This window comes from Capricornis sumatraensis, chromosome X, assembly GCF_032405125.1.
Source record: "Capricornis sumatraensis isolate serow.1 chromosome X, serow.2, whole genome shotgun sequence".
Lineage (NCBI taxonomy): Eukaryota > Metazoa > Chordata > Mammalia > Artiodactyla > Bovidae > Capricornis > Capricornis sumatraensis.
The window spans coordinates 20,042,225-20,062,255 of NC_091092.1; the positions used below are offsets into that span (position 1 = coordinate 20,042,225).

Genomic DNA, 20,031 nt, shown 5'->3' on the forward strand with positions numbered 1-20,031 from the left:
GAAAATGAACTCTAGTAAGAATTTCTATAAGGAACCAGCAGAAACATCCTTGTCATCATCATTTTGAATTAGTATTTATTGAACACACAACAAATGCTAGTCTCTGCTCAGAACATCTGATGAAAACCATTTCTGTATCTATAAGAGACGAGGGAATACTTGCCACTATTTTAATGCCAGTCACCCGGCCAGAACACAAAATGAACTCTTATGAATATTTTCTGAAGCATAATGAGGAAGGAATCTTAGGCTACATGCAAGCATCCTTGATTACTGTTTTTTTCCACTGGCAGTTGCTCTCCCCACAAGCTTCGTCACAACCAGAAAGGAAGAGAAGCAAGGAAAAAGAGGAAGAGTCAAGGCACAATCATGAGAGAGGCATAAAAAATTGGGCAGGGGCGCTTCATAGATGTTTGCAGAAGGCAACAAATATCAAGGGAGGACCAAAAGAATGGAGCAGTAGGAACCAGCCCTGTTCATCTAATGGCTCCTCCCTGCACTAGTGTTTTTGTTGTTGCTATTGATGCTGTTGTTTGGTCACTAAGTTGAATCTGACTCTTTTGTGACCCTATGGACTGCAGCCTGCCAGCCTCCTCTGTCCATGGGATTTCCTAGGCAAGAATACTGGAGTTGGTTGCCATGCCATTCTCCAGGGAAATCTTCCCAATTCAGGGATGATTGAACCCATGTCTCCTGCATTGCAGGTGGATTCTTTACTGCTGAGCCACCTGGAAAGCCCATAAGTGTTTTTATCCAACCTTTAAGCTTTGGGGTAAGTGACAGAAGATGCAGAATTCTGAAGAACTGCTTGATTGTACAGCTTTCAACTGAGGATCTTTCTTATTATTTTGTATTAAAGGGCACTTTGGGACTTGGAGGCCAGTGGGTACTCACCAGCTAGATAAACATTTGAGAGAATTATTGTCCTTGGTGAATTTTGTAAATAGCCACTGACCCACTGATTTAAGGCAAAGTGAAAATGAATGATGAGTTAAAAAGCATACAAACACTGTGTTACATGACTGGCAAGTGGGTAGCAACTGGCCTAGTCTTAGTACTTCCTTTCAAGGCTCCCTTCCCTCCTCTTTCCCACCCTCTCCAATTCTGCCAAATCTCAAGGTTTGAGGCAGTGGTCAAGCTCCATGGTATAAGAATTGGTGTTCCTCATGATGCTCTTCACCAACATGACAGGCTTGGGGTTTCTTCCAGCAAAGCAAGAGAGCCAGGTGCAAATCAACATGGCTGCAGCTGCGCCACCTCCAGCACAGTAATAGGCCCAGCCAAGCTGACAGGTACCTGTGGAAACAGGGATAGAGACATAAGGGTTAGACTGTCTTCGCATACATTCTCTTGGAGATGTTCAGGTTAAAGTGAGAGTAGGGAACAGTGAATGAGACTAGGCTCACTCTTTTCTCTTTCTTCCTTTGCTGATGGCTGGTATTAGCTTTAGCAAGAGGTTGTAAAATGTTGTTTTGTTACACATCTGTAACAGAATGGGGGTGGTGTGGGTAATGGCAGTGGTGGTGATGCTAATAACAATGATGACAAGAACAACTTGATCAAGTGTCAAGAACTATGTTAAGTTCTTTAGACATATATCTCAATGAACATAATAGTAACTATAGGAGTTAGGTACTCTTATTATCCCTACCTATTTTATACAAGATGAGGCAACCTAGGCACAGGTTTGTGGAAAATCACACAGATAGGAAGTGGTAGAATCAGGATATAAACACTTGCTCCTCCTAACTCTGCAGCTTCACACTTTTAACCACACTGATATACTACACTGCATGAACTGTTTTCAAAGAACTATATCCTGTATCATGGGGAAATTTGCAGGCAAAATCAAATTACTTGCTCCATGCCATGTGTCTCTATTCTAACCTAATCTTTCAACATCCAGGGAAGAAATATGCACTGGAATCAAGGCCAGTCTTCTAAGGGGTAATTTCAGTCTGAAGGATAATGGGAAAAGTCACCTGTTCACAAACATCCACCACACCCATCATTTATTCTAGCACAGGTAGATTCTTTCCTTTGAAGTATTTGAGTTTTTTCAGAGATCCATCAGAAAAAGTCAATGCCCAAAGAAAGAGAGCTATTATATCACAAGGGATCAGAGTAATAAGTAACTGCTGAAATCAAGTGCTTAAGCAAATAGGACTCCAGAAATTGGAGTAGATGCCCAGTAATACAAAATGGCAAAGGAATCCTGAGGGGAAAAAAAAGGGGGCTTTCACCTATATCACAGTCCTATAGAAAGCAAGTCCTGACTATAGTCAGTCAGTGGTGATGTCAAGACTGATTTTCAGGGCAATTTATATGTATTAATTGAAGTATAGTTGATTTACAAGATTATATTAGTTTTACATGTACAGCATTGTGGTTCAGTACTTTTACAAATTATAGTGTTAGTCACTCAATCATGTCCGACTCTTTGAGACCCCATGGACTGTAGCCCAACAGGCTTCTCTGTCCATGGGATTCTCCAGGCAAGAATACTGGAGTGGGTTGCCATTCCCTTCTCCCGGGGATCTTCCCAATTCAAGGATTGAACCCAAACCCAGGGATTGAGCCCAGGTCTCCCGCATTGCAGGCAGATTCTTTACCACCTGAGCTAGGGAAGCTCTTACAGATTATACTTCCATTAAAATTTATTATAAGGCAATGGCTATAATTCACTGTGCTATACAATATATCCTTGTTACTTCTCTATTTTATACACAGTAGTGTGTATCTCTTAATCCTATACCCCTATCTTGTCATGCCCCCCTTTCCTAGTCCCACTGGTAATGAAGTTTCTATTCCATATCAGTGAATCTGTTTCTATTTTGCCATATACATTCGTTTGTACTATATTTTTAAATTCCACATATAAGTGATATCATACAGTACTTGTCTTTCTCTGTTTGACAAATCACTAAGCATAATATTCTCTAGATCCATTCATATAGCTGCAAATGGCAGAATTACATTATCAATATTTTTATGACAGAGTAATAGTCCATTGCATTGGGTTGGCCAAAATGTTTGTTTGGGTTTTTCCATAACATCATATGGAAAAACCTGAACAAACTTTTATATATATATATATGTATGTATGTATATATATATATATATATATGTATGTATATATATATATATATATATACACATGTATGTATGTATATATATATATATATGTATGTATATATATATATATATATATATATATATACACACACATATATACACCACATCTTCTTTATCCTTTCATCTGTTGATGGACATTTGGGTTGCTTTCATATGCTTTTTATGGTAAATAATGCTGTTATGAACATTGGGATGCATGTATCTTTTTGAATTAGTGTTTTCATGTTTTCCTGATCTATACACAGGAGTGGAATTGTTAGACCATACAGTCATTTTATGAGAACTCTCCAAACAGTTTTTCATAATGTCTACAGCAATTGATATTCCCACCAACAATGTACAGTGTTCCCTTTTCTCCATGTCCTTACCAACATTTGTTATTTGTAGGCTTTTTGATGATAACCATTCTGACATGTGTGAGGTGATCTCTCATTGGTTTGACTTGAATTTATGATAATTAGTAATATTGAGTACCTTTTCATGTACCTGTTGGCCATCTGTATATCTTCTTTGGGAAAATCTCTATTCATATCTTCTGTCCAATTTTATTTATTTTTTTATTGAAATATAGTTGATTTACAATGTCATATTAGTTTCAGGTATACAGCAAAGTGATTCAGTTTTATATATATAAATATTCTTTTAGATTATTTTCCATCATAGGTCATTAGCAGGTATTGACTATAGTTCCCTGTGCCATAAAGTAGGTCCTTGTTGGTTATCTATTTTACATATAGTACTGTATATTTTATTTTATTTTTATTTATTTATTATTATTATTATTATTTTACTTTACAATATTGTATTGGTTTTGCTACACATCAACATGAATCTGCCACAGGTGTACACGTGTTCCCCATCCTGAACCCCCCTCCCTCCTCCCTCCCAACACCATCTTCTGTCCAATTTTAAATTGGTTGTTTGTTTTTACAATATTAACTTGTATGAGCTATTTTTTAATATTTTGGGTATTAATCACAGTAGGTCATGTTATTTGCAAGCATTTTCCTCCATTTCACAGGTTCTCTTTTTATTTTGTTGATAGTTTATTTTGCTGTGCAAAAGCTTTTAAGTTTAATTAGGTCCCATTTGTTTATTATTGCTTTTATTTCTTTTGCCTTGGAAGACAGACACCCAAAAAAGGCAATGCTACAATTTATGTCAAAGAGTGTTCTGCCTATGTTCTCTCCTAGCAATTTTGTGGTTTTGGGTCTTACATTTAGATTCTTAATCTATTTTAAGTTTATTTTTGTATGTGGTATGAAGAAATATTACGGCTTTATACATAGCTGTCCAATTTTTCAGGCACCACTTATTGGAAAGACTGGTTTTTTTCCATTGTATATTCTTGTCTCCTTTGTCATGAATTAATTGACCATAGTGTGTAGGTTTATTTCTGGGCACTCTATTCTGTTCTATTAATCTGTCTGTTTTTGTGCAAGTACTATGCTATTTTGATTATTGCAGCTTTGTAGTATAGTCTGAAATCTGGAAGGGTTATACCTCTAGTTGTTCTTTTTTTTCTCAAGATTGCTTTGGCAATTTTGAGTATTTTATGGCTCTACATGAATTTTAGGATTATTTGTTCTAGCTTGGTGACAAATATTATGAGTATTTTATTAGGGTTAGTGTTTTAATATTTAGGGATTAAAAGACGCTTACTCTTTGGAAGAAAAGTTATGACCAACCTAGAGAGCATATTAAAAAGCAGAGACATTGCTTTGCTGACTAAGGTCCGTCTATTCAAGGCTATGGTTTTTCCTGTGGTCATGTATGGATGTGAGAGTTAGACTGTGAAGAAGGCTGAGCACCAAAGAATTGATGCTTTTGAACTGTGGTGTTGGAGAAGACTCTTGAGAGTCCCTTGGACTGCAAGGAGATCCAGCCAGTCCATTCTGAAGGAGATCAGCCCTGGGATTTCTTTGGAAGGAATGATGCTAAAGCTGAAACTCCAGTACTTTGGCCACCTCATGCAAAGAGTTGACTCATTGGAAAAGACTGATGCTGGGAGGGATTGGGGGCAGGAGGAGAAGGGGACAACCGAGGATGAGATGGCTGGATGGCATCACTGACTTGATGGACGTGAGTCTGAGTGAACTCCAGGAGTTGGTGATGGACAGGGAGGCCTGGCGTGCTGCGATTCATGAGTCACAAAGAGTCGGACATAACTGAGCGACTGAGCCGAACAGAGGGATTGCATTAAATCTGTAGATTTCTTTCTTTCTGTTGTATAGCCATTTTAGCAATATTAAGCCTCCTAATCCAAGAGCATGAGCTAGCTTTTCCATTTCTTTGTATCACTTCAGTTTCCTTCATCAATGTTTTATAGCTTTCAGAGTATAGGTTTTTCACCTCTTTGGTTAAGTCTGTTCCTAAGAATTTTATTATTTTTGATGTGATTTTAAAGTGGATTTTTTTAACTTTATTTTTCTGATAGTTCATTAACAATGTATAGGAAAGCAACAGACTTCTGTATATTAATCTTATATCCTGCAATCCTACAGAATTTATTAGTTCTAATAGTTTTTTGGTGAATACTTTAGGTTTATTTATATGTTGTATTGTGTCATCTGTAAAAAGTGACAGTTTTACTTCTTCATTTCAATTTGGATGCTTTTTCTTTTTCTTGTCTAGTTACTATGGCTAGCACTTCCAATACCATGTTAAATAGAAATGGCAAGATTGGGCATCACTGTCATCTTCCTGAATTTAGAGGAAAGGATTTCAGCTTTTCACTGATGAGTGAGCATAAGTTAGCTGTAGGTTTGCTGTAACTGGTCTTTTTTATACTCAGATACATTCACTCTATACCCATTGTGATGAGGGTTTTTATCATGAATGGATATTGAATTTTGTCAAAAATTTTTTCCTGCATCTATTAATCATGTAATAATCATGTGACTTTTTATTTTATTAATCTGTGTATCACATTGATTGATTTGTAAATACTGAAGCATTCTTGCTTCCCTGGAATAAATCCCACATGATCATGGTATATGATACTTTTTATATTTTGTTGAATTTGGTTTGCTAATATTGTGTTGAGGATGTTTTCATCTATGTTCATCAAACATATTAGCCTGTAATTTTCTGTTTTTGCAGTATCTTTGTTTGCTTTTGGTATAAGAGTAATGGTAAAATGAAAGTGTTAGTTGTTCAGTTGCATCTGACTCTGCAACCCCATGGACTGTAGCCTGCCAGGCTCCTCTATTCATGGAATGCTCCAAGCAAGAATACTGGAGTAAGTAGCCATTCCCTTCTCCAGGGGATCTTCTTGACCCAGGGATCAAACCCAGATCTTTTGCATTGCAGGCGGATTCTTTACCATCTGAGCCACCAGGGAAGAGTAATGGTGGCCTCATAGAATAAATCTGGGAGTATTCCTTCCTTTTCAATTTTTTTTGAATAGTTTCAGAAGGGTAAGTATCATCTTTTCATATGTTTGGTAGAATTCCCATATAAAACCATCTAGTTCTGGATTTTTGTTTACAGGGAGGATTTTTGAAATTACAAATTCAATTTGACTACTAGTGATCAGTTGGTTCAAATTATCTATTTCTCCTTGATCCAATCTTGGCAGAGTCTATGTTTCTAGAAATTTTCTTTCTTCTAGTCTGCCTAATTTGTTGGCATATAACTATTCCTAGTATTCTCATTATTTTTTGTATCTCTGTGGTAGCGGTTATTATTTCTCCTCTTTCATTTCTTATTTTGTTTACTTGGGCCTTCTCTCCTTTCTTATTGGTGATGCTAGGTGAAAGTTTATCAATTTTGTTTATCTTTTTAAAAAACAGATCTTGGTTTCATTGATCTTTTCTATTTTTTTATCTTTATTTTCTCTCTGATCTTTATTTTCTTTCTTCTACTGACTTTGGTTTGTTGTTGTTGTTGTTGTTGTTCTTTTTTTCTAATTCCTTAGGTTAGGTTGTTTATTCAAGATTTATTTTTTTCTTAAGGAAGGCCTTTGTTGTTATAAACTTCCCTCTTAGAACTGCTTTTGCTGAATCTCATAGATTTTGATGTGTTGTGTTTCAATTTTCATTTGTCTCAAGTATTTTCTGACTTCCTCTTTGGTTTCTTCATTAACTCGTTGATTTTTTAGTAGCATGTTGTTTCACTTCCATGTGTTTGGGCTGGAAATGGAGGGGCTAGAGCTGGAGCCAGTGTGAGGTGGGACTTCTGCTCAGTGGCTGTTACCACTCTGTCAAAGATTGGATCTGATCCCATCTTGCTGGAGGAAAAGCTCTGAAGTCTGAGCTCAAGCTGACTCTGTTGCCTTTATGCATGTATTTTCCCCTCTCCCTAAACCAGGACCCTTGTCCCAGAGATGGAGAGTGCTAAAGTAAGGGGGCCTCTCTGCTCAAGTCAGCTGCAGACAGTGATTCAAACTGTCTCCAATAAGCTGCCTATACGGACGACTGAAACTGTTTCCTCTCTGCTCAAAGCCTCAGATGCAAGATCCCTTTGTTCCTCATAGCTGACTACTGCTCCAACCTCTGCCACCCATGTTACCATGCCATATCACAAGGCAGGCAGGGCCCATGTGAATTCTCAGTGTAAATTGGGGATTGAGCTATAGTGGAATCCTCAGAGGTCTCGGCTGCTTCTGATACACTGCTTGAATAAGCACCCATGATAGCCACTGCTATTCTACCGAGACTTTGCCCTAGGAACCGATCACCTCTGTATCCCATGGTTGAGTCTTCTCCTTGGTTGTGGCTGCCCCAGATCCAGTGCTGCATTGTGATGTGGAGTGAGTAAGCCTGGAGCGTTTTCTTGGTTTGGGCTGGGGCACAGCAAGACATTCATGGGAAACTGGGCAGTCACCAGAGAAGAGCTCTCTATGCCCTGCCTATGGAGCAAGCAAGCATGTGTACACAAGCACATGAGCAGAGTTCAGGCGTCCCACAACCCTACTCCACCACCCTTCAATAATCCCTGTGGTTTTCCAACCAGCCAAAATGGCTTGTCTCCTATACATAGGACCCCAGGACTGGGGACCCAATCTGTAACTCTCACTGTCTCCATCCTTGCATTCTCCCTTCCCAGGGACTCAGGTCCTTTTCTTCCTTCCTATCAAATTACTTATGTATCTTTCATATAGACTTGCTTGTGCAGGAGTCCTTCTGCCAGTTTCCAGATGATTTTCAGTGAGACTTGTTCCACACATAATACATTTTTGATGTTTTTACGGGGAGGATGTGGTCCCCAAGTCCTCTCACTTCACCATCTTGATCGATCTCCCCTCATGACAATTTATTTTTCAATAACCAATTATTTATTTTCACATGGTTCCCACTGACTCTTAATTTTCTTTGTTTTTCTTGTCTGGTTGGCATGTTATATAAAGAGTCTAAGATACCCCCAAGTTAGGCTGCTTTGCTTTTCCATTAGGGCCAGGCTAATTTATCCCTAATTTCCCACCTTAGAAATAATCTTTCTACCACCAAGGCATCACTCATGCTGTCTCTCTTGCTATAAACAGCTTCTTTCCTTTTATTCACCAATTCATATCTTCCTAAAAATACTCTTCAGGATTCAGCACCTCCAGGAAATCTTCCCTGGCTAACCCCAGTGAGCTCAAGTCACCTCAACCAGGTAGCCCTCCAGGAATTTATCTATATAGCACTTACATAAGTATATCTGTTAGATAAAATGTTGGAATAAATATTTTCATATCATGTATTTTTCATTTACTCTTTACCTCATTCCAGATTGTTGGCTCAACAGAGTAAATGTATTTGTTTCTTTTTTGATAATGCCCCCCATGCTTTGTCAACAGTGGATGCTCAGTATGATTTAGCCTAACAATACTTCAAAGATAGATATATTTGCATTTTCAACCCTCAACACCCAAAACTATGACTTAAACTTTGAATTAAAATGACAAAACCAGCGATTTTATTTGTTTCTGGAATGTACTATAAAGCATAAGCGCATTCTGTTCCTTTTGCCTAAAATGCTTATTGCATGTGCATACATACATATACACTTCCCACCACTCTGTGTAGTCAATGTTCAATCATTCTTCAGAGCTCAACTCTGAATGTGAAAGAGAAGAAAGGAATCCAACTTTCTGAGTAACTGCAACGTGAACAATGACAGTAGAACTCTGGGAAGAGTAAAGTGAAAAATAACATCTGGAGGCAAGCAGACAATAGATCTGGATCCCCCACTCCAACCTTGTCACACTTTCCTTTAGACACACTTTTTCACTCACTCAGTCACTCAGTAAAAGTAGGAGGTTTTATATACTTAGGGTTTCACAGAGTGAAAATTCTAGAGAAGGGCAAACCTTCCAGTTTTGCCATCCTTACAAGGAAGGCTACAGGCTATATTGTACCTATTTCACAGACAGGACTTTGAGGCTCAATTTAAAGCCTTTAGAAACTCTCTCAGAAACAGCAGGTACAGGCAGGGATCCAGATCAAGTATCTTTACTTTCAATTTGGTTCTCTGCCCTCTATTGTTTTTCTCATCCTCCCAAAAGCCTCTTCCAGGACCCTTAATCTGTAAACCGTACAGAGGGGGATCCTGTGTCAATTTGCAGTAGACTCACTCACCAGAGCTTCTTTCCTAACCCCTCAAATGAAAATCTCCTGTGCTCACATGACAGAGTAGGCAGGAGCCAGCTTTGTGGAGGGGCCACTTTTGGAGAGTTTCCTCCTCTCTGTAATCCTTCCAATCTAGTCTAGGCAGGCATCAGATGTCTCAAGCTGCTGCTTCAGTTTCCTGTCTGGTCACTCCCACCCCCATTGGAGGGGCAGAGCTTTTTCTATTAGGTCCATGCACCCTGGGGCCAGGGAAAGACTTGTTTCTGTAAATGAAAGGAATAAATGCATAGCATGCCATTACTCCAAAGCCCTAAGCAGGAAGAAAGCTGACACAGTGGGCAGCTCCAGAGTGAAGAGCTAGCTAGAAAGGTCTTAATAAACCTTATTGAAGCCAAGTCAGAATCAGGTATCCCTGGGCTAAAAGCCAACACCAAAGTGCCCCCATGGCCACCTGAAGTGCAGAATTTCCTCTCACAGAGATGCCAGTTAAGCCACTGAACAGCATCTAAGCCCAAGGCTGCTATCACACAGGAAATCAAAGAGAAATAGAAGAAATATATCTCCTATCCAATCCTCTCCCGACAATCCTACCTGTCATCTACCTGAGGGAACAGAGAGGTTAAAACATTAGCATTGCAAACGAGGGGAAAGAGCAAACCTTTTAAGAACTACATTTCCAAGTTGAGAGATGCTGTCATTATTCACATACTCCACAGAAAGCTTGGACACTGGTCTCATGGCCTACAGAAGAACTCGTGTTTTCTGTGGAAGGATGTAAAAGTAGGAAGCCGTGGGAATAAGCTACCACACTTTACCTCCAATCATCTTTTAGTGAAGCCCCATGGAACATCACCAATCCCTAAATTCTATTTCTTAAAATACAGTTGATCCTTCTATTCATCTGACAAATATTTATTAAGTATCTACTATGTGCCATACATTTTGAATACATCATCTCATTTGATTCTCACAACAGCCATGATTATCTCCATTTAAAGCTGAAGATTTAGTAATCTCAGAAACTTAATTACTTTACCAACTTACAAGGGTCAGAGTTGAAATTTGAATGCCAGGACTAAGTCCATGGTTATCCGTTTCAACCATGCCAGGAGAGTGGAATCAACAATACAAGTTATTATGGCCCAAGTTTTATGAGAAAGTATACCTTTGGGCTTCCCAGGCGGCGCTAGTGGTAAAGAACCCACCTGCCAATGCAAGAGATGTCAGGAAGATCCCCTGGAGGAGGGCATGGCAACCCACTCCAGTATTCTTTCCTGTAGAATCCCATGGAGAGAGGGGCCTGGCGGGCTGTAGTCCATAGGGTTGCAAAGAGTCGGACACGACTGAAGCAACTTAGCACACACACACATGCATGATACCTTCACCTAATTAATTCACTGTTCTTGGTCTCAATTTCCTTTTACTAAAGTGAAGGGAATTTTACTGGAGACATTTCTAAAGGCAGCTTCCAATTCAAATTTTCCATTCTATTATGAATATGATAAATGTTTTGAGAGACATACAAGTAAAAAATGTACATAATATCCAGGGAAAGAATTACTTGTAGCTGAGAGGATTTAGGTTCAGGTAGGGTTTTATAGAGTAGCTAGCATTTCAACAAGACTTTAGTCATGAGGAGTGGGCATTCTGGGCAGGAGGAGAGGTTGGTGAGCAAAGTTATACAAGTGAGAATGCAGACCACATGGTTCGGAAACAGCACTCCATTCAGAGTCATTTCAGAAAAGAAGCTGTAGATGGCAAATAATGAGCTGAATCTAGACAAGGAAGGATCATGACTCTGGAGTGGAGAACAATGGTAATTTCTGATCAGATAATGATATGATAGAACAAAGTTTCTCATCCTTGGCACTATTGGCATCTTAGGCTTTTGTTGTAATGGGGGTGGGTAGTGTTGTTCTGTGAATTGTAACACCCTGGCCTCTACCTACTAGATGTCTTCAACTTATCCCTGCTCCACTGAACTGTGAAAACCAAAAATATTGACAGACTTGGCCATGTGCCCAGGGGTGGAGGTACTAAGAACCACTGAGTTAGAATTACATTTTGGGAGATTAACCTAAAAGCTCTGTGTAAAAGGGACTGGAAGTAATCCTGTGCTATAGGCAGAGGCCAGTTAACCAGAGGCCATGGATGCTGCAACACATCCAACAAGACGCAAAGCAGCCTCCCACCACAAAGAATCATCTGGACAAAAATGTTCATATTTTCAAGATGGAGCAACTGTCATCGAGGCAAACACCACAATTTTATACTTTGTATTACCTCTGAAATGAATCTTGATGACTGAAAGATTACCCCAGAAGAATGGATTCTTCTTCCTTAAGAACAGCTATGCATGGTTCCTCACTGACCTGGCAAGCTGGCTGAAACTGGGGCCTGGTCAGCCTTGAGCATTCTAGTGTGCTAGCCCAGGGAAGCTGGGGAAGGTCAAGGAGAGAGATCTCATATGGTATTGAGAAGGATCTACTGATTCCCTGAGAGTCAAGAAACTGAAGTCTTTGAAGAAATCTCTTAACCCTATAGGATCTCAGCTCTCTCACTCTTAAAATGGGAGAAAATAATTAAGTACCTTTGTAAAGATAGAGCAATAGGACGAGATGAATTTTTGAGATCACCTTCAGAAATAGCCAGGCTCACAGGCGCCTAGCCTTTCAGCCTGAATGCATGGACCGAGCCTGCATGCTGGAACTGTTCAAGGACCTGTGTCCCCAGAAAATACTGCAGTGAGTTGACATCACACCTGGGGATTGTATCTACATACATGGGTAGTTATCTGTGACATGAAAGACTGGGTGGCAGGATAGGGCTAGAGAAGAGGTCCTAACTGCAAATTAGCTTTATGCAAAGCTTCTAGATAAGCCTTGAGATAAGCCTGTTTCTTTTTGTGCTCTTCTGTATCATTTCTAACACCCTCTCTGTGAGTCATTCTATTCCAGTGTTGAATTTGCTGTGACAAGATCCCTCATAAGAGTTATTAAATCATCACTCAGCAGTGGGCCTGACATTTAAATCAAGAAAAGTTGCCTTTTATTCCAAGCTGCAAATCAAATTGGTTTGGAGTTTGACTATTTCCTTTGATTCAGCATTAAGTTATATTATTACATCTCCACTGTTTAGAGAACAAGTCACCATTGTCTGCTACTTAAACTGACCCTCCTCCCTAGAGATCTAGTCCTATGCTTTTCAGGGACTTGGTGTCTGGCCAAATGTCAATGGTTCATGATGAGCAAGTGGGAAGCGTTAGCCATAAGCTAATGCTTTTCATGGGGCCCAACAGTGGTGTGGGTGTCAGAGTTGGGAATAAGAGTAGGAATGAGTCTGATGGAGAATATTTCTCTGCAGAGGGCATGGTTGTAGTTCCAGCTTGAAAGCCAACAATGCCAGTGAAGTAATCCAAAGAAAAGAGTCTTCCTTGGAGGAAGAGAAGAAAGCCATAAAAAGAGAATGTGCCCACTTTGGAAGATAGTTAGTTTCTTACAAAACTAAACATATTCATACCATATGATCCAGCAATCACACTACTTGGTATTTACCCAAAGGAGTTGAAAACTTACAGCCACAGAAGAACCTGCACACAGATGTTTACAGCAACTTTATCCATCATTGCCAAAACTTGGAAGCAAACAACATGTCCTTCATTAGGTAAATGGATAAGCAAACTGTGGTACATCCCAACAATGGACTATTATTCAGTGCTGAAAAGAAATGAGCTTTCAAGGCATGAAAAGATGTGGGAAAACCTTAAATGCATATCACTAAGTGAAAGAAGCCATTCCCCAAAGACTACATAGTGTACAATTCCAACTATATGACCTTCTGGAAAAGGAGAAAAGATGGAGACAGGAAAAGGATCAGTGGTTGCCATGAGTTGCAGGAGTGTGGGAATGACTATGCAGAGCACAGAGGATTGCTTAGTTCAGTTCAGTTCAATCACTCAGTCGTGTCCAACTCTTTGCAACCCCATGGACCGCAGCACACCAGGCCTCCCTGTCCATCACCAACTCCCAGAGTTTACTCAAACTCATGTCCATTGAGTCAGTGATGCCATCCAACAAACTCATCCTCTGTCGTACACTTCTCTTCCTGCCTTCACTCTTTCCCAGGATCAGGGTCTTTTCAAATGAGTCAGTTCTTTGCATCAGGTGGCCAAAGTATTGGTGTTTCAGCTTCAATATCGGCCCTTCCAATGAATATTCAGGATTAATCTCCTTTAGGATGGACTGGTTGCATCTCCTTGCATTCCAAGGCACTCTCAGGAGTCTTCTCTAATACCACAGTTAAAAAGCATCAATTCTTTGGCACTCAGCTTTCTTTATAGTCCAACTCTCACATCCATACATGACTACTCGAAAAACCATAGCTTTGACTAGACAGGCCTTTGTCAGTAAAGTAATGTCTCTGCTTTTTTTGATAACAGAAGATAGAGCAGTGAAATATTCTGTAGAATACTATTGGGTTGGCCAAAATGTTCATTCAAGTTTTTTCCTGGAAGATGTTTTCCCAAATGAACTTTTTGGTCAACCCAAAATAATGATGGATGCACATCATTATACATTTGCCCAAACTCATAGAAGGTACAATACTAGGAATGAACCATAGTGTTCAAACATGGGCTCTGGGTGATTATGTTGTGTCAGTGTAGCTTCATCAGTTGTAACAAATGTACCACTCTGGTAGGGGTGTTGATCATGGGGGAAACTATGCATGTGTGGGAGCAGATAGTATATAGAAAATCTCTGTACCTTCCCCTCAATGTTGCTGTGAAGTAAAACTTATTTATTAAAGTCTTAATAAAATGAGAGAGAAAGACTGAGGGAAGTCTGTCTTTTCAGTTTCTCAAGTCTTCCCTTTTAGAATCATTGGATCAGATGCTAGGCTCCTAAAAGGCTGGAGGAGGAGACAGAGAAGCAGAGATATAGAAAGAATATAGCAACCACTAACACCTTGAAAACTGATGAGAGCTAAATGAAATGGAATGGAATTTATAGATACATTAAGTTTTGATTTCACACGTGCTGCTGCTGCTGCTGCTAAGTCGCTTCAGTCATGTCTGACTCTGCGCGACCGCATAGACGGCAGCCCACCAGGCTCCCCTGTCCCTGGGATTCTCCAGGCAAGAACACTGGAGTGGGTTGCCATTTCCTTCTCCAATGCATGAAAGTGGAAAGTGAAAGTGAAGTCGCCCAGTCGTGTCCGACTCTTAGCGACCCTATGGATTGCAGCCTACCAGGCTCCTCTGTCCATGGGATTTTCCAGGCAAGAGTACTGGAGTGGGGTGCCATTGCCTTCTTTGTTTACACGTGCATATGTGCTCAATGCTGTCCAACTCTTTACAGCCCCATAGACTGTAGCTCACCAAGCTCCTCTGCCTATGGAATTTTCCAGGCAACAATACTGAAGTGGGGTGCCATTTCCTACTCCAGGAGATCTTCCCAACCCAGGGACCGAACCACGTCTCATGTCTCCTGCATTGGCAGGTCCGGTTCTTTATGACAAGCGCCACCTGGGAAGCCCTTGATTTGACACAAGAGTTGGCAAAAGTCAAGTTCTGAGAGCTAATACTTCAGGAAAAGACTTGCTTGTGACTTGAGATCAGTGGGAAAAAGACCTAGATGTTAGTGTGGTAGAGGAGAAGCTGATGGAGGTAAGCCTTAAGGTAGGGGAAGAAGGAATAAATTTGCTTTGAAAATACAAGCAGCTCCAGGGTGTAGAGAGAGGACTGAAATCCTGTGCAAAGAGAAAATACAAATTCCAGCAAGTCATGGAGTCAGAATGTTGGGAAGTGGTTGATGAAGAATGTAAAGAGAACCATATTAACAGCTGTTGTTTGTTGTGGGGTTTTTTTTTTTTTTTTTGGTCTAATTTAGTCCAATAACCAGGAAATGTGAAAAACACTGCTCAAGCCTTAGGTAGGCAAAATAAGGGAAGGAGTGACTGCAGGATGTCGAAGGACCTGCTGTGGGAACCAGCGTAGCTCTCAACCTCAGTACCCAGAGCAGAGGGATGGCATAGATGTGAGCTACACAGGATGTCTGGGGCTTTCATAGCCTTCATCATATCAAATCAGGCTGCCTACACTGGCCCTGAGGGAAAGACCCTCAGCTACAGAGAGATACCCAAGTTTCCTTTGGAATTCCAAGGAGTAGTTTGAGAGGAGAAGGACTAGAGAGATATCAAAGGAGGCAGTGAGACTAAATAAGACAATGAGACTAAAGGGGAAGGTGGAAGAGTATGAGAAGAAAGGCAGGGGGAGTTTGTTGAGAGAACATTAGGAGGAGAGCAGAACACTTGAGAACACAATGCACACTGAGTTGAGATCTTCAACAGACCTCTTCCTCTTGAGGGTCCTATTTTTTCAAAGCAGACTCAGCTCAGGAAAAACAGGTACTCTCTCCATCACTGCAGCACCCTCTAAGCTTATGAGACCAAATCTCCAACCTGCTGCCCCAATTGCTGCTTGGTGTGTGTGGTTGGTGGACTAGGAAAGCAGTGAGGAAGAGGGCAGGTTGTTACTTGCTTACTCAACATATTTTTTTTTCCATGGGGACCTGAATTTAGTGCTAAGCATACTGCTGACTTCGCGGTCTCCATGAAAGTGAAAGTGTTAGTCACTCAGTCATGCGTGACTCTTTATGATCCCATGGACTGTAGCCTACCAGGCTCCTCTGTCCATGGAATTCCCTAGGCAAGAATACTGCAGCGGATACCTATTCCCTATGCAGGGGATTTCCTGACCCAGGAATTGAACGTGGGTCTCCTGCATTGCAGGCAGATTCTTTACCATCTGAGCCACCAAGGAAGGCCATAGGTAGCAGCATAAAAACATTTTTAACGCTGGCAAGGCCAAATTAAATGAGTAGAGAACCTTCTCTGCTAGATTCAGTACAGATGCATAATTGTCAAAGATAAAGCAAAGCCAGTGAATTCAAAGGTACCCACACCCACCAGAGCCCCCAGTGAAAAGATACCCAAGCCATGAGAATAGCTCTCTTCTCACTTGCTTCACTGAATATGAGTATTAGTAGGAGCTTAGATTGGAAGCCAAGAACCTATGGAAGATTCCAGGAGCCTCTCAGGCTCCCTTGTTAGAGAGGAAGGCAAATCAAACAAATAAACAAGAAAATTTCTGAAAACTTCAGTAGTTCAGGTAACCATATTATTGCTAGTGTAGTGAGTAGAGAAGTCACTCAGTCGTGTCTGACTCTTTGCAACCCCATGGATTGCAGTCTACCAGGCTCCTCTGTCCATGGGATTTTCCAGGCAATAGTCCTGGAGTGGGTTGCCATTTCCTTCTCCAGGGGATCTTCCCAACCCAGGGCTCCAACCTGGGTCTCCCGCATTGTAGACAGACGCTTTACCATAGCCACTATTTGGCTGGCTCAGTCAGGTCTGCCAGGGACGTAGGACATTCTGAGTTGCCAACTCCATCTTGGTCCAACCCAATGTTCTAAAAAGCAAGGGAAGACCAGGGAACTTTCTAGAAAGTCAGGGTAGCACTCTGTAGAATCAAGTCTTCACAGTGACAGAGATTTGGTTGATTGTTTTCTTGTTTTTACACAAACTTCTGCTAAACAAATTGAGTCCTATTGAAATCTTCCCCACCACTACTGAGCATTTGATTCTCATCTATCCTCATACTTTGCCAGCCTGCTTTTCCGATTTATATCATTTCTGGCATCACTAGCCTGAGGTCCAGCTACTCTGCTCATGTTTTTTATTCCACTGGGGGTGAGAAGAAGGAATTATGTCTCAGACCAATATAAATTATGCTACTGGGTCTTTACCAAGATTGACCCCCCACTTGCCCCTGAAAAGACCTCCATGTCACTCTGTGTTGTCCTTTGTATACTCCATCAACTACACTTAGGGTTCACAGGAGGCTCAGTGTAAAAAAACAATCCCTGCCAATGCAGGAACTGTGGGAGACTCGGGTTTGATTCCTGGGTTGGGAAGATCCCCTGGAGATGGACATAGCAACCCATGCCAGTATTCTTGCCTGGGAAATCTCACGGACAGAGCAGCCTGGCGGATTACAGTCCATGGGGCTGCAAAGATTTGGACATGACTGAAACAATCGAGCACACACAGCACACTTGGAGCAGCTTCTCACAAGAACTTTGGGAATTACTACAGACTAAAAGTCTGTGTCCCCCCAAAGTCCTGTGTTAAATGCTAATGCTCAGAGTGATGGCCTTTGGAGTTGGAACATTTGGGAGGTAATCAGGTCATGAGGACAGACCCTTAATGAATGGAATTAGTCTTCTTATAAAGGAGGAGAGCTCCCTTGCCCCCTTCTGCCATGTGAAATACAGTAAAAGGATGGTCATGTACCAAATAAGGAAGCATTTCTTTACCAGACATTGAATCTGATGACACATTGATCCTGGACTGGCCAACCTCCAGAACTGAGAGAAAAACATTCTGTTGTTTATAAGCTACCCAGTCTTTGGTATCTCTCATAGCAGCCCAAACAGACTAAGACACGTACTCTCCCCAAGAGACAGGTTTTATTTTTTTTTAATTAAAAAAAAAAAACAGCTAAGAAAGTGTTGGACCTCTAACTCAGTATGAGCTCTGTAGGATATTTGACCTCTATGAATGAAAAATTAGCCCCTCTTCTCTAACATCTGCTCAATAGACCTCTTCTTGCATCCACCTGAGTTTTCTCAGCTAATTAGTTCTGCAACTGGAATATAAATAGCTAATATTGGTCAAATGCCTCAATGTGCCAGGCACTGTGTTACGCTCTTTAAACATGTTGTTCTCACATATGCAAGATCAACAAATCAGATGAGTAAAAGGGTACCAGAGACAGATGTAGAACAAGGAAATACAGTATTAGTGTGATGAGTGTTATGAAATAGAGCGACAAAGGGGTACAGATTAGGGGGGTCAAATCCAGTTTGAAGGGGGCAGGGTGTTTTCAAGAAAAATAAAAAGGTAGGTGAGGAAGACCAGGAGCTGACAGTGGCTCAGATCATGAACTCGTTATTGCAAAATCCAGATTCAAATTGAAAAAAGTAGAGAAAACCACTAGGCCATTCAGGTATGACCTATATCAAATCCCTTATGATTATAACTGGAAGTGACAAATAGATTCAAGAGATTTGATCTGACAGAGTGCCTGAAGAACTGTGGACAGAAGTTCATAACATTGTTCAGGAGGCAGTGATGAAAATCATCCCCAAAAAGAAATTCAAAAAGGCAAATGGTTGACTGACGAGGCCTTACAAATAGCTGAGAAAAGAAGAGAAATGAAAGGCAAAGGAGGAAAGGAAAGATATACCCATTGAATACAGAGTTCCAAAGAATAGCAATGAGAAATAAGAAAGCCTTCTTAAGTGAACTATGTGAAGAAATAGAGAATGGGAAAGCCTAGAGATTTCTTCAAGAAAATTAGAGATACCAAGGGAACATTTCATGCAAAGATGGGCATAATAAACAACAGAGATGCTGTGGACCTAACAGAAGCAGAAGAGATTAAGAAGAGGTGGCAAGAATACACAGAAGAGCTATACAAAAAAGATCTTAATGGCCCCGATAACCACAATGATATGATCATTCACCTAGAGCCAGAAATCCTGGAATGTGAAGTCAAGTGGGCCTTAATAAGCATCACTACAAACAAAGCTAGTGGAGGTGATGGAATTACAGCTGAGCTATTTCAAATCCTAAAAGATGATACTGTGTGAAAGTGCTGCACTCAATATGCCAGCAAATTTGGAAAACTCAGCAGTGGCCACAGGACTGGAAAAGGTCAGTTTTCATTCCAATCCCAAGGAAAGGCAATGCCAAAGAATGCTCAAACTACCACACAATTGCACTCATTTCACATGCTCGCGAGGTCATGCTAAAAATCCTCCAAGCTTGGCTTCAACAGTATATGAACTGGGAACTTCTGGATGTTCAAGCTGGATTTACAAAAGGCAGAGGAACCAGAGATCAAATGGCCAACATCCACTGGATCATAAAATAAGCAAGAGAATTCCAGAAAAACACCTACTTCTGCTTCATTGACTACACTAAAGCCTTTGACTGTGTGTATCACAAAAAACTGTGGAAAATTCATAAAGAGATGGGAATACCAGACCACCTTACCTGCCTCCTGGAAATCTGTGTGCAGGTCAAGAAGCAATAGTCAGAACCAGACATGGAACAACGGACTGATTCCAAATTGGGAAAGGAGTACATCAAGCCTGTATACTGTCACCCTGCTTAGGGCTAGATGAAGCACACTCTGGAATCAAAATTGTTGGGAGAAATATCAATAACTTCAAATATGCAGATGACACCACCCTTATGGCAGAAAGCAAAGAGGAAC

At 40.7% G+C, this 20,031-nt stretch overlaps 1 protein-coding gene across 1 annotated transcript in view; it reads right to left on the bottom strand.

Moving 5' to 3' along the window:
- Window positions 1-1,114: 1,114 nt before the first annotated feature.
- Window positions 1,115-20,031, bottom strand: part of LHFPL1 (LHFPL tetraspan subfamily member 1) — a 48,304-nt gene continuing 29,387 nt past the window's right edge. The window contains exon 3 of the mRNA XM_068962965.1: window positions 1,115-1,296. Coding sequence (XP_068819066.1) covers window positions 1,115-1,296 — 182 coding nt within the window. The remainder of the gene's footprint in view (window positions 1,297-20,031) is intronic.